The 15,494-nt window shown below is 38.3% G+C and overlaps 1 protein-coding gene and 1 long non-coding RNA gene across 2 annotated transcripts in view; one reads left to right on the forward strand and one right to left on the reverse strand.

Moving 5' to 3' along the window:
- The window catches only part of LOC136240877 (inactive tyrosine-protein kinase 7-like), a 41,916-nt gene extending 35,341 nt beyond the window's left edge, over window positions 1–6,575 (reverse strand). The window contains exons 1-2 of the mRNA XM_066031945.1: window positions 6,307–6,575; window positions 4,799–5,101 (exon numbers count right to left, since the gene is read on the reverse strand). Of these exons, the coding sequence (XP_065888017.1) occupies window positions 4,799–5,101; window positions 6,307–6,379 (376 nt within the window). The 5' untranslated portion in view covers window positions 6,380–6,575. The remainder of the gene's footprint in view (window positions 1–4,798; window positions 5,102–6,306) is intronic.
- Window positions 6,258–7,144, forward strand: LOC136240897 (uncharacterized). Its single transcript, XR_010694019.1, has 3 exons — window positions 6,258–6,564; window positions 6,614–6,706; window positions 7,081–7,144. It is a non-coding gene; the product is annotated as an uncharacterized lncRNA (long non-coding RNA).
- Window positions 7,145–15,494: the final 8,350 nt, after the last annotated feature.

Raw genomic sequence — 15,494 nt, forward strand, 5'->3', positions numbered from 1 at the left:
TTTCAAATATACTCCATGCCTTCAGGCACAATATAACATATGCTCAAAATCTAGGTTTGTCCAATCGCTATGCGTTGTTCACGTGCAGTGATTTAACGAGCGCGATTATTTTGTCACGTGAGGATGCATAGTTGCCATGGCGCTAGTATTATCGCAAAAAAACCAGTCGCTTTTGCTGAGCCTACAGCAGAAACAGCCGTGGATGAGGTAAGCAATCTGAGTGTAATGTGAAATAGAGTCTAAAGCAGTTACACGGGCACAATGTGGAGTCCATGAAGTTTATAAACCCTCAGGCCCTTAGTAGCGCCCTCGCTTCACTCGTGCGCTACAGCCCGGGCCTTCGGGTTTATAAATTTCATAGACTCCACATTGTGTCCGTATAACTATTATTTAATCATCATGTAGCTTTGTAGCTGATTATGCATGGTGATTACTTTTTAAAAAAAGTGAGATTTTCTTATACCATACTGCAAGTATACTGAAGCGAATAATGCAAAACACCAAATTTGTTTGTCAATCAAGATGTCTTTAGAATGATTTTTAAAGGCAGCATTTTAAGCATCGCAATGTTGTAGTGACACATAGCTATACCTGTTGCTATACAAAACCCCATGCAGGTGTTTAAACATTATCGTTAATTTTAAATGTCTTATCATTAAGGTAATGTATGACCCTTTAAGCAGTGAAAGGATAAGCAGGATTAGTGAAATAGTTGTGCCAGGTCAACCAATTACACACACAGTTCCTCAGTGTAAACTACAGTATCTGTATGGTGCCAGTAATATTGTCATTTTTCAGATGCACAGTAGTACCTGTCCAATCATGCAATTAAGTTGCTTATTTTCTACAGCAGCTACACCCTTGCACTAAATGCGCTGTAAACGACAAACGACAGCAGCTAGAAGCTTCATTTAAATGATAGCTTATTCCTAGATGAGTGCTTTGTTAGGTGCCAAAACCACTTCGATATGTGCAGCAAATGGCAAGAAGAATGCGTGAACTCAAATGGAATGCAAACAGACAGCTTTACATATACCCAAAAGTTGTTAATTTAAAAATGAAGTAGGGATCTATGCAATTAAAAATAGTAAAACAAGAGATGAATGATGGTATTACAGCATAGCTCGATGGGAAGTCCCTACTTTGGCACTGAACAAAATAATAATAATAACTAATGTGCCAAAGTAGGGACTTTCCCACTGGGCTATGCTGTAATACCATCATTCATCTCTTGTTTCACTACTTTTTATTGCATAGATCCCTACTTCATTTTTAAATAACAATTTAAAAAAAAATGCTAGTTTGTTTACAAATGGGTAGATGTTTATAAGTGATGGTATCTGCCTCCTCATACCTACAGATATGGAAATATACAAGTGGACTAATACAAGTTACATTGTAGCTAGTTGTGCCACAACAAAAAACTGGAAGTGGAGTTCCCCATATTCTGTGGTTATGGGCTGGCTTTGCTGTTGTTTGGAGTTGATTGGAGTTCTCCTTACTGCGCTCTTCAACAATGTGCATCAGGAGATCGTGTTCTAGATCCAAGCATCCCTGTGTGCCTCCAGCTGTCGACCTTGCTGTTGCTGAGGGGTACCAGTCTCCTTTAGAACAATAATGTTTTTATATTGTGCTTGCTTCTTTTTCTTATAAAAATATGTCTACCAGAACAATGTAACTTGTAACTGTTCTATCATACATGAATTAGAGTGACTGTTGTATTAGAGTATATCTCGGGTCAGCCAAGGAGTTTGCAGCTAGCTAGACCAATAAGGGGTGAGGTGATCTTGTGTATAGCTAGATTGTTAAGAGGTGGGGTCTCCGTAATCTATCACTATTAGTCCACCTACATCTTTATTTGAGGGGCATGGTCCGAACCTATCACGAACGAGATCCCAATCGTTAAGTTGCAGATATCTAACAAGTGTACTCTTATAGTAGCGCTGGGACTGAAGCGTTTCTGAAATCCACCTCTGACATAATTCTGTGGCATTTAAATATGCAGCTGAAATAAAGTGTTGATACAGAAAATTAATGCCTTGATATGGTTTCGTTGGATGAAGAAGACAAGCAGCCTGATTGAAGGTAAAAGAAAAGACAAGGCGCAGAGGACATACACTCATAAAATGGTGACCTTGTGCTGCTTCGTTTGGCCTCTAGCCTTGCGATTGTGATCAGGCAGGCAGTGAGTCTAAAATTCAAGTTTTAGCAATTTTTTTTAAATTCTGTATCCGGCCACCTGTAAGTGATTTGTTATGTTTAATGTATATTATATGGACTAGTACTATTCCGTAAAGGTGACTTTTGGTGCGTAAAATGTCTCTAGGATGATTATTAAAGGTGGAATTTTTGGTGGCGTGCAAAATTTTCACCACGATCCCTACTTAAACAGTACTACTGTACCGTTTGATGCATGCATGTTTACCATACTAAATGGCTAGTGCCATGCCCTGTTATGTGTGACTAACCTGTGACATTCTTCATTCAATAAAACTATTTTTATTCCCATACCTTAAAGGGACACTTTGTCAGTGTTTACATCATCAAGCCGTTTAAGTTTATAATGCAATATTACTTATCGATGACATAAAATCAATTAAGTAATGGGCAAAGGTTTCGACAACATGCTGTAGTATTGTGCTACTACTTCTGTGAAAGGATAGTGAGTTACAGGTGTATGTAATGAACAGTACACAACAACTTTAGTTACGTATCACAACCAGGTGGATTGTTAGAACATGACCATCTTGGTTATCAAAGCATTACAAAGCAATTACTAACAGGCGCCTGCTTAATCGTCTGCCAAACTGTTGTGCAGCTAAGAAAACATTTTATACTACATTCCATCAGCCTAAATATCAATGTACATACAAGCCCATATCCTGCCATTTCTTTTCCACTTGCCATAAAATTGCGTATAAATTCTAGCAAGAGTACATAATATTTATATATGTACCACTCTGCGTAGGCAGTTCAAAGGCACCGCCAGTGCCATAATTTGTATATTGCACTGCTGCAGACCACAGCGAGTGCATTATAACTTATAATGCACTGGTTGCGGTTTTGTAGACCGCAACGAGTGCATTATAAGTTATAATGCACTGACCGCAGTGCAATATACAGATATTGCACAGGCTGTGGTTTCGTGCAGCATAGCACAAGTGCCGGTGGCCAAGACCACTACAACACCTCACCTAATAGGTGGAAAGACACTTCACAGATCTCTAGAATTCTTTTATAGCCTGACATGTAAAGGTTGATTGTGGGCCATAACGTCACCAACACGTATAATGTTTACAAGCAGCCAATGGCGATCGCAAAAAGCCAACGCGGTGGCCACGACTCTAGTCTACATAATATAAACGTACCTATACACCTTACTAGTCTGGTGCCATCTTAGCCCAGATTAAACTGTAGTCCACTTCGACAATGACTCAATAAAACTAATATATTCTCACCTTTACGTTCGATTGTGGTAATCAGTTTTGTCATGCCACCAGATTCAAGTTTAACCTGTGTGAATAGTAAGAATTAGACTAGTATCGTTTAGTAGTTAGGTTTTGTTTACTTAAACCGTCTATTTAGCTGCTTTTTTTTTGCTCAAGAGAATCACTATGGCGATTAGTCTGGCGCTTAGTCTATATGGCGATTGAGTGATCACGCTGGCATGCTGAGCACTACATGATGAGAGCGAATGCAGGTTAGTGATATAATCCATAGCGTACTAGCTTTCAATATCTCAGGTGGCTGCAGTACTGCAGAGGGAACATCATCGCAACGTCCGCCTTGGTTACCCACAATCAATGTTAGAAACCTGGCCTTTATAAGTGTTACAGCTGTCTTGTGAGACTCTCCCCACCTATTAGGTGAGTGGTACATAACAATTATACAACGTGCACTAGTGCTCTGCCTGTATAAATGCACTTGCCTTCGGCCCTCAGGCTCGTGCGTTTATATCAGGCAGAGCACTCGTGGCCGTTGTGTAACTATATAATGTACTCTTTCATATCACAGTACAAGTATGATATCGCAGTTACTACACAGAGTTCGAGGCGAAGCCAAGGATGAGTGTTAATAACTATGATATTATACAAGTAAATGTGATATAACTGGCTTGTACCATCAAAGAAACTAAAATTAACACATTTCACTGAAGCCACACAACTAGTTTAAGTCCAGTAAGGTCGAATAGACAGTTGGAGATTATAAACGATTTGGATGCCCTCGATTTTGCCTTGGAATGTCTGAGGTGGAATCCCTATTCATACATGTAAGCTCATGTATGGAGAATAGGCTGGCATGCAGCAGAGTACTACATGCTCTAGAAATCCAATGTAAAATTATATACTCATAGAGATTTAGTTGGTACGTATGTCCTAGATTAGTCTTGTAGGCCAGATCCAGGAACTCAAGACTTTCAGTATTAGGCGAAGGTGCTTGTCTCTAAGGCCTGGCCTGCGAGATTAAGTTGAAGCATGCCAGCTGAGTCTCTATGACTTTGCATTAGATTTCTAGTTAAAGTATATGCTCTGTAGTACTCAGTAGCATGTTAACTCATCATTCGCACATACGTTTATAATGGATAAACACTATGCAAAGTCAATGTCTGGATCTGGGAGTGAAGACTGCTGCACAGAACAGCATTAGGTATGAAAAATTAACTGTAAAAATCCAGTGTACCAATGTCTGGATCCGAATCTGACCATATCTGACCTTTCCAACTACCCCTTTATACATAGTCAGTAACTTGTATAATATGTGCATGTAGCAAAGAAAGACATACAACTACATAACTTACAGGCTAGTTGTATCAGAGCTGGTCTACTCCTAATACTACCCACTTCATTAGATAACACACAGTGATATATCACTCCATCTGTAGTAGCATCAACATTCATTACAATGGCAGTAACCTCCAGTGTACCATTATCATGTATAATATGACTAGTGTCTTCTGATACTAGCATATCATTACGATACCATGTCACTGTGATGTTTTGACCATCAAAACTACATGGAAACCTCTCTATGACATTCACATTGTTCCTTTGAGCTACCACCACTCTATCTTCTGGCTCTGTGGTGAATCGTGGAGCTGTACCTGGTACAAGACAGTGAATAATTACATTTTGAAATAAGTCTCCAGAGGTACAATAGGTAATTGATACTACCACTATAACCTTTGTTTATAACCAACCTATATTTGCAAATACTTTAAGGTGGAAAAGTTTCTCAGAATTTGCTGAGACTGTCAGGAAACCGCAAAACCTTTACCACTAGTCAATGCCCATGGATTTAAAACAAAAGGGTTTTCTGGTGAAATAAACACTGCATCGACTAAATCTTTCCACCTTGAACAACTTGCAGTATATCATATTATCCACAACCACCCTACATACACGAATCAGTGGAAATACTTAGGCCACTCCAAACAAAATAATTCTCTGATTCCCGTCCCGGACTCAGTCATATTTGCATGTGGGCAGGCAATCCATTTCATTATTCCATTATAAGATTGCCTGGTACAACCATAAAAAGCTAAAAGCATATTTAAGCTTGTACCTTCCTTTCAAAAATAACACAAACGTGAATTTGTGCTAACTTAATAGCACACTGACATGTGAGCTGACACTATTACAAGATCTGGGCCGGTATAAAATGTAAGAATAAATAGAATATAGAATATTAAGAGCTGAGAGGAACCAGATGAGGGCAGTGGACGGGAAACAAAGAATTAATTAGGAGTGACCTTACATCAGTACATTGTTAACCTATAGCTAGTCCAACACAATCTTTATCTATATTGAACAATCTGATGACTTAGTCACTAATGCTATACTGAACTTAACGGATCTTATACAATAGCTAATAGTGTAGCTGCATATGATTGCCATCAACAATACACAAAACTTTGTAGTATGCTCATTCTAAACATTATTACTAAACTAATCCCTCCCGACCAGATGGAAGAGATGCCATGCAAAGCCACAAGAATTCTTTTCTATGGCTTCCCATGAACTCATTTGTCTCAAGTGATTACTATCAGCTCATCTGATCGCGGCGAGTATCTGAACAACATGTACTACACACCACAGGCCGGTCACATTACAACAACTAATCCTAAACAAACAGCCACTAGCACAAACCGCAACCATACCGCTATCCAGCCCGCATCCCACAGCCTACGTATCCCACTTCATACCCCACAAAACATTTAAAATTCATTCTCAGCCATTCAGCAGTCGTCATGACCCACAACATTAACACTCCAGCAACATCAATACTAGTGTTGATCGCGCCGCCTACCTGGAGGTACTCCACAAATGAGGGAAGCGCAACACAGCACTAGTAGCAAGGTCGCGGCCACCGCCTGCTTCATATCGTTTCGGTAGCTATAACTTGTAGATAACTGGATGATCAGAGCTATCCGCCAATATTCAACAGCTTCTCCCGCAATGTGTTTAACTATGCCAATGAAAAATTCAACCAGTTTTCTTTGCTGTTACTATCACGTTTAAACTACTACTCGTCAATCACTTCCAGTGGTGACTCCCACTACTATAGGTAGAAACAATTTCGTTTGTGTATTTTGAAATTTTGAAAACACTATTAGGTAATTACAGGTCTCCACCCACGAATGACTGACAATAATGGAGGTATTGATGAGCCTTGGGGCATGACGAAGTAAGATGAGAACACAGTGGAGGTATATAGCTACCTGTTTTCGTTAACAATGTTGAATGTTCGTAGCTATGTCATCAACACTTGAAAATCGTAACCGGCTAATGTATGACACTTTTCATTTCATAGACCCTCCAGTGTCTAGCTAATTGGTAAAGTAGATAATAACAATAGACGAGGTTGTCAATGGGTGGCCGCTATCCTGATACAGCTAGTAAGATAAATAAGAAACATGAGGCAGTTAGTGTTTTGTTATTAAATTCTGACTGAGCATTCAGCCATGCTGGTGTGCTCAGAATTAAAAAAAATTTTTTTTTTTTTTTAAATTTAGATAGCTACTAGGCAATTTCCTGGTGTTGATGTACTACTATATATTTTTCATGTTTTCCTGAACTATAGATGAACTTCCTTGGCACCTGGCTGCCAAGTGTTGGACACGTAGAAAAACTGGTGCCAGAATAGACGATATGCACACTCTATTACTCGAACGAAAATTGATCAATTAAGCGTAGACGGCGCAAAACTCGACGGTGACTTAAAAGCGGAAGTCCCATACAAAAGTATGGGAAGCAAATGCGGCTCGAGCAATAACTCACCACTCGAGCTAAGGACAGGCCATCTCGCTTGCCATACACTTCTTTCCGTGCAAAAGAAGTGTATGGCGAGCGAGATGGCCTGTCCTTAGCTCGAGTGGTGAGTTATTGCTCGAGCCGCATTTGCTTCCCATACTTTTGTATGGGACTTCCGCTTTTAAGTCACCGTCGAGTTTTGCGCCGTCTACGCTTAATTGATCAATTTTCGTTCGAGTAATAGAGTGTGCATATCGTCTATTGAGGCTACCTTCAGAGTACTACAGTTAAATGGTATGGAATACTGAGTGAGTCAATGACTGTAACAGATCACAGCAACAAACGCACAATCGAAGCCATGCAGTACAGCAAACATACCTGTACCAGCTATAGTTTCCTCACCTAACAAATATCTGGCTAACTTCTTTAACTAAATCCGATGTGATGGTGTTTAATATTGTTAGACTAAAATGTTCATCAGTTAGCTATATCAATACTAAATCTGATTTGAATTCCTAAGTTGATCCACAGGACACCCTGAATGCTGTTCATATTAAGGGATTAAATCTATCTGAGGATAAAATGTGTTATACTATAAAGAGAACCTTTGAGAAGCACCAATGCATTAATTTATTCACTTAAGGTGGCTGAAAGTGGGTGATGAAGAGTGAGTCAACATCCAGAGTTGAACTCTTGTCAACATGTGGGTAGTTGCATTAAGCTTTAAACGTGTACTTGCTGTATAGTAAAGTTGCAGTATGCATCATACACTCTCAACACATCTACACTTGTTGATCATTACGTACGTTTGCAGGTTTGTCCTTCTTACGACCTTGTCATTTTGACAAAATTGATAATAATAATAATCATTCACATTTAGCTATTGATCATTCACATTTAGCCATGCGTCAAAATTTGAATATATTGTGCATTAATAAGAACAGGTCAAATGAGTCGGCAATATAGTGATGTACTTTAAATTAAACTACTGTAAACTGGATCCTGCACTGGTGCACTCCTAAAAGTACCCGTTGGTTATGTTGTAAGAGCCAGAAAGCAAATTACTAGAATCAACTGCTTGCTGATATCCATGCTACATACATTGATACCATGTGTTGTTGTAAACTTGTGATAGTCACACTGCATTGATCTATATTACTAAATTAGTGTTGTGAATGCGAAACCCTATTTATGCTATATGAGGGGCCACACACTACATGGCTGGCAGTTGCTTTACCCTAACAATTCAAAACATAGTCACCATCAATCACTAGATAGGAAATAAGTGATAAAAGTATAAGAAGGGTACACTCCTGCTAAATTGTATAATTACACATTATTCACAAACTTTATACTGAAGGATTTTCACTTGATAGGCTATAATGATATATACCTTGTATGGACTCTACCGTCTGTGTTCACCCTCCAGTGCCTAACTGGTTAAAATAATAGGTGAGAAAGTGTGATCCCAGAATAGTATTCTTATTATTTTTGTGTTTAACCCCCTCATTATAAGAAAGAAACAATGTATTTAAACAATTAAGAGTTAGAACTCTAGGTTAAAGGGCTAGACTTCCTTGGAATAGACATTTAGAATGTTGTACTAAATGATCACGATTCTCACACTATATAGCTAAACTTGATAAGTGTGGATAATGAATCAGTGTCTATTACATGTGATGTACATGTGTGTGAAGAGAGAGCTACTACATACCCATGTACGTGTACACACATGACAATGTACAGACATCTCTGTGTTTGTATGTATGGACATACTAGCTACCAAGCCACGCCTCCGATGATTTCATATTATGTTGATAGTTCAGAGGTGATGAAGGTTCATCATAGTTTACTTGTGCCACCATATGTCATTTGTGATGTGTGGTTGACAGTTAAGCTGGTTCAGTCAAGTTGCCACATCAGCAGTTATCTCATTAATAATAGACAACCACAGTTGACATCATGGCAATAGGGTGTTAACTATATGGTTGTTTGTGTACAAAGTGTGATCAAATATAGTAATCACATTTGTTCATTTAAACCACATGTTGGAGTGATTGGGATTCACTAAGTTTACACATGTTAGATGTGTAGTGTGACAGTATGTATTGTGGCAACCTGGTGGATATTGAACACTGTTACATTATGAGGTAGTGTACAATTTGCTGTGGTCTACTATGTTACACATTGTAAACTTCATAACTGTGAACACCAAACTGGTAGGAGGTTCTGGTGTAACATGACATTTAGATGTATGGGCTTTGTAGTGGTAAGGGAGGTTTCAGCCTATCTGTACTCACAAGGAAAGATGAAACCTAGGTAGATGTTATCATATCCAACAGTGTACACTATCATAATTCCATAATATACTAATGGACAAATCATGTAGCTACAAGTTGTGCAAGTTCAATGTATGACCAGGCACACTGATTTACTTGAGTGTTCTTGGCCGTGTGAAATCATAACACCTGTGTAGCTATCGTTACATCCATTGCTATGCAACACTGCCAAGAGTTCCTTAACATCATGAACTCTTTTCACCAGGTGAGACCTTCAATGAGAGCATCTTGTCTGCTTCTTTGTTGATGGATTGTGTTACACCAGATAAGGCATCAACATCTCCCTCCATTATGGTATTTTAATGAGAGAGGAGACTACATGCATGCTATTACTACACTGGCTTCCTGACATAATGATTCATAGAACTGACTAGTGCATCTACCCATTGTATTTCATTGGCCAATTAGCTGGTCAAAAGACAAACTAAAATACTTTGCTACTTCACTGGTCTCATCTCATGATCAGAGTCCAGTTGTCTGGTGGTTTTTGCATATAAGTTAACAAATACTAAGTACTCATGATCATTCCATTACTGATCTAATTCATGGAATGTCATTAGTTAGACTTCACTGGATGGAGATCATCTATTGACTGTTGTGATTCAGAGCTCACTAGGGTAGCTGCTGGTAATGGAATGTAATGTAATTAAGTCATGAGTGGGCCATTATTATTGTGTTGTATGGATGGTTCAAGGGTAATTTGGTAGTACATTATGTCAGTGATGTGTGTGTAGTATGTTTGTGTATGTAGTGTGTGTGTGTGTGTTTAATATAGTGTGCATGTGTATGCGTGCCATCTGCCATACCTGGGTACAGTATAATAAAGTGGGTATCATACACAAGTGTCAAAATAGAAATTATTTGCCCGTAAGCTACAAGTAGTACAGGTAGTTTATAAGAAATTTCCAGGAAATCATTGTGCCCTAAAAAGAGTGTCAGTGAATTCACTAAGTTAGTCATCATGTTACCAAATAGTTTGACTAATACAGATCATCTAAACACCAAATATGGTGTGGTAAGATGGACAAGTGATACACTTTATATGTACACCATCAATACCACATAATGCCTTATAAGGACATCACTATTTACTAATAACATCATATCTGCACATCACCAGTCAAGTGATATCCCATAACTGTGTGGCTAAAATAATATGTTTATACTTAATAGGACAATGTTTACACTAGCTAAGATCACACATGTAAACATGGTGATATACTGATGGTAAACAATTCACATGTAGAGTGTTATTAAAGTTACTATACTGAAATAGATAATATGTATAGATTAACTAATTAGCCATTAACTGCAGTATAATTTGTTATCGTAAGTACCATAGTCTATGCCTCGTCCAGTGTTTGTGTAACAGCAGTAATATACATAGCTATCCACATGTGTAACATATGATGAAATTAATATCATTCTAGCTATCAATGCAATAATTCCCAGTGTAGTAAACACTGGCCTGGTGTATTTTATCACTAACTATAAACATACATACCACCAGAATAGCTATTTGTGATGACAAACTGCACCAACTGATAAGCAATACTGATGCATACATTATGCGTTCATGTCACAGTTGAAGCCAAGCTAGCAGCTACTATGCATATCCCATTGGATTATGATCTGCTACTATCTAATGTTTGTCATAACACACACCGTGATAATGCAGTCATGTGGTGAATCACTCTTAGGCCATGCTGTATTGTAACATGTAAGTTTAAGCAATGAAACATAGTATAATATAATAGAGTGTGTAGTTTTTAGTACTAGATGATGAAAGGAGGTAAAAATTGAGCCTCTTTGATACCAAGAATTTAAAATGTAGACACATCCACATTTATTGGTATATATGGTATATGTGTAGCTATAGGACATTGAGTACATACATAGTGAATCATGTACTTCATGCATGATCACATTTGAAAATCACATGTGATTATTGATGTCACATGGCAACAATTGTTTGCCAGTCATCATAGTACTGGTCCTATTGATAAGGTGTATTATTTAGTCTCACATGACCAGACCACTATACCCAATGAAGAGTCTGGCTAGGTGTTACTATGGGTGCATAGTTAATGTGGCAAATGTGTGCAAGGAAGATCCTTACTCAGTCAATTAATATGTTCAATACTAAGATAAGGTGCACAATTCCTATAGTATGCAAGTTGCTTTCTGGTTGGAGTGTAGATTCTAAGACACTCATTGTAGCTATTTGTTTCTTAAGCTTCCATGTACCTCTTAGAAGCTAACTAGTCATCATTTACCCTTGAGTGAGATATGCATGCATTAGAATTCTAGGGTACAATTATTTTAAGACTGCCAAAATAGTTGATGTTGCTCACATGTAGTCCAGTCCCCTTAGGTCCATTAGATTTTGATTGAGGGGGTACACTAACACGGTATTATTGGTTTTGATTGAGGGGGTACACTAGCACGGTATTATTGATTTTGATTGAGGGGGTACACTAGCACGGTATTATTGGTTTTGATTGAGGGGGTACACTAGCACGGTATTATTGGTTTTGATTGAGGGGGTACACTAGCACGGTATTATTGGTTTTGATTGAGGGGGTACACTAGCACGGTATTATTGGTTTTGATTGAGGGGGTACACTAGCACGGTATTATTGATTTTGATTGAGGGGGTACACTAGCACGGTATTATTGATTTTGATTGAGGGGGTACACTAGCACGGTATTATTGGTTTTGATTGAGGGGGTACACTAGCACGGTATTATTGATTTTGATTGAGGGGGTACACTAGCACGGTATTATTGGTTTTGATTGAGGGGGTACACTAGCACGGTATTATTGGTTTTGATTGAGGGGGTACACTAGCACGGTATTATTGGTTTTGATTGAGGGGGTACACTAGCACGGTATTATTGGTTTTGATTGAGGGGGTACACTAGCACGGTATTATTGGTTTTGATTGAGGGGGTACACTAGCACGGTATTATTGGTTTTGATTGAGGGGGTACACTAGCACGGTATTATTGGTTTTGATTGAGGGGGTACACTAGCACGGTATTATTGGTTTTGATTGAGGGGGTACACTAGCACGGTATTATTGGTTTTGATTGAGGGGGTACACTAGCACGGTATTATTGGTTTTGATTGAGGGGGTACACTAGCACGGTATTATTGGTTTTGATTGAGGGGGTACACTAGCACGGTATTATTGGTTTTGATTGAGGGGGTACACTAGCACGGTATTATTGGTTTTGATTGAGGGGGTACACTAGCACGGTATTATTGATTTTGATTGAGGGGGTACACTAGCACGGTATTATTGGTTTTGATTGAGGGGGTACACTAGCACGGTATTATTGATTTTGATTGAGGGGGTACACTAGCACGGTATTATTGGTTTTGATTGAGGGGGTACACTAGCACGGTATTATTGGTTTTGATTGAGGGGGTACACTAGCACGGTATTATTGATTTTGATTGAGGGGGTACACTAACACGGTATTATTGGTTTTGATTGAGGGGGTACACTAGCACGGTATTATTGGTTTTGATTGAGGGGGTACACTAGCACGATATTATTGGTTTTGATTGAGGGGGTACACTAACACGGTATTATTGGTTTTGATTGAGGGGGTACACTAGCACGATATTATTGGTTTTGATTGAGGGGGTACACTAACACGGTATTATTGGTTTTGATTGAGGGGGTACACTAGCACGATATTATTGGTTTTGATTGAGGGGGTACACTAGCACGATATTATTGGTTTTGATTGAGGGGGTACACTAACACGGTATTATTGGTTTTGATTGAGGGGGTACACTAACACGGTATTATTGATTTTGATTGAGGGGGTACACTAACACGGTATTATTGATTTTGATTGAGGGGGTACACTAGCACGGTATTATTGATTTTGATTGAGGGAGTACACTAACACGGTATTATTGGTTTTGATTGAGGGGGTACACTAACACGGTATTATTGGTTTTCAATTTAACTGAACATACAACAAACAACATGTAGACTATATACATGTGATTTGTAGTATCACATGTGGCTAGTTCTGTATGCGTAACTAATAACAACACATTATACAATCTTTGTTGTTTTCAGTATCTCAGATGTCCACCTTTACTCTCAGCTTCTAGCTACTTCTATGAGGACACATTTATTTGTATTACTTTGTTGCAACTATGTACAGTTATCAACCTCTAGCACTCCTGAGCACGTCTCTGAGGTTGGTTGGTGCACAAACAGACAGTATCATACTGTATATCCATACAATACAATACATGGGGATCATACTTGATTCATTTGTTTCCCATCCTACCTGAATGCATCAACATTTTATGTGTTGGGTAGTACTGAATAGTCAGGCACAAAGGCTGTGCAGGATGCAATAGAGTGAACAACGTACAGCCACTCCTACATGTGGCTAATGCCAACTTGTCTATAGTAAGTGATATATACATGACTCATTGGCGAACCCTGGAAGCCATTACACAAGTTGTCACTACTATATAGTATTATGCCATTATTTGATCCCAATCTATCAACATGAAACAACTAACTGTACACTAGTTGCAATTGAACTTTGTGCAGCCCTTGAATTGTAGTTTATTGCTCTCTCAATTTGTGATATCAAAATATTCTAATAAAGCAGCCAATTTTTCAACAGAATTAAATCAGTCTATTTAACTGCCACCTGAATTTTTATAGTGTATGGATCCTGTCAAATAGATACCCATTTCATTTTAGCATACAGCAACAAACTTGGGCCTGACAAATATCCACCGATCAACCATAAGCCAACAACCAATAGTTCCATGATACTGAGACCAGTTATAGCATGCACATCTCTATAATATAGTGATGTCCTGATTTTGAGGTCCGAAATTTCTACATTTAATACAAAATGTTTGAGAACCTTCTGAATGTCATGAGATCACAGTAATCACAAGGTCCTCTATACTGAGCAATATGATTAGTGTGCAAGAGACCACTTGTATATTGCACAGTTAAATTAGCTGATGGTCACACTACATCAGCTATATAGAAATTATTAACTGAGACCTTGCTGCTGGATATAGCCTATTTACAAGTAGGTGAGTGAGTGGTCCATTATTTAAGGAACTTTAAGCTACTCATAATCACATGTACACTAGCTAGATTGCATAAACACAAGCTTTGTTATATAAGTAAGTTTGTCTTAATTACAATTCCTGGAATAACAATTTGTGATGATGTATAATGCACACTGACACATTTACAAGTGTTGTTTTGCTACACCATCAACATGTGCACTCCACAACTAAACATTCAGTGGTATATATCTACACTATACTCAGTAAAAAGCAATTTTACAGTACAAATTTAAATTGAGATAAAAGCCAACTACAGTAAAGCTTGGGTGTTGATTATTGATTCCAAAGAAATTTGATTTTCATCTCCTTCATAATTCCGTACATCCAAATATTGTGATGAATGCACCATGTAAGCCATCATGAACTGGCTTTCATTTGAGCTTCTGATTCAACACCATATATAGATTGTGTACTAACTTATTCACCAAGCTCTAGCATAATATCTATGCAGTTAAAACCACCTATTGTGTTTGAGCAGATACATTCATAACATTCAGTTCGCTGCCATGTTTCCTTTACACAGACTGAGACATTTTGCTAGAACAGTCTCCCTAAGAATTTGATAATGGCACAGTGAATTTGATAATTATATATATACCAAGCCCATAAGGACTTCAGAGTGACTCCAAACCCTTCAAAGAAGTTTCTATGAAATTAATATTTAACTGAAGTTTTTGCTAACTAGTTGCCTGAGTGATGCCTCCAGCCAAGCATTACTTGACTATGGATAAGAAGACTATGTTCACTGTTTGACATCGTTTTAGCCCTTTT

This window comes from Dysidea avara, chromosome 1 (genome assembly GCF_963678975.1).
Source record: "Dysidea avara chromosome 1, odDysAvar1.4, whole genome shotgun sequence".
Lineage (NCBI taxonomy): Eukaryota > Metazoa > Porifera > Demospongiae > Dictyoceratida > Dysideidae > Dysidea > Dysidea avara.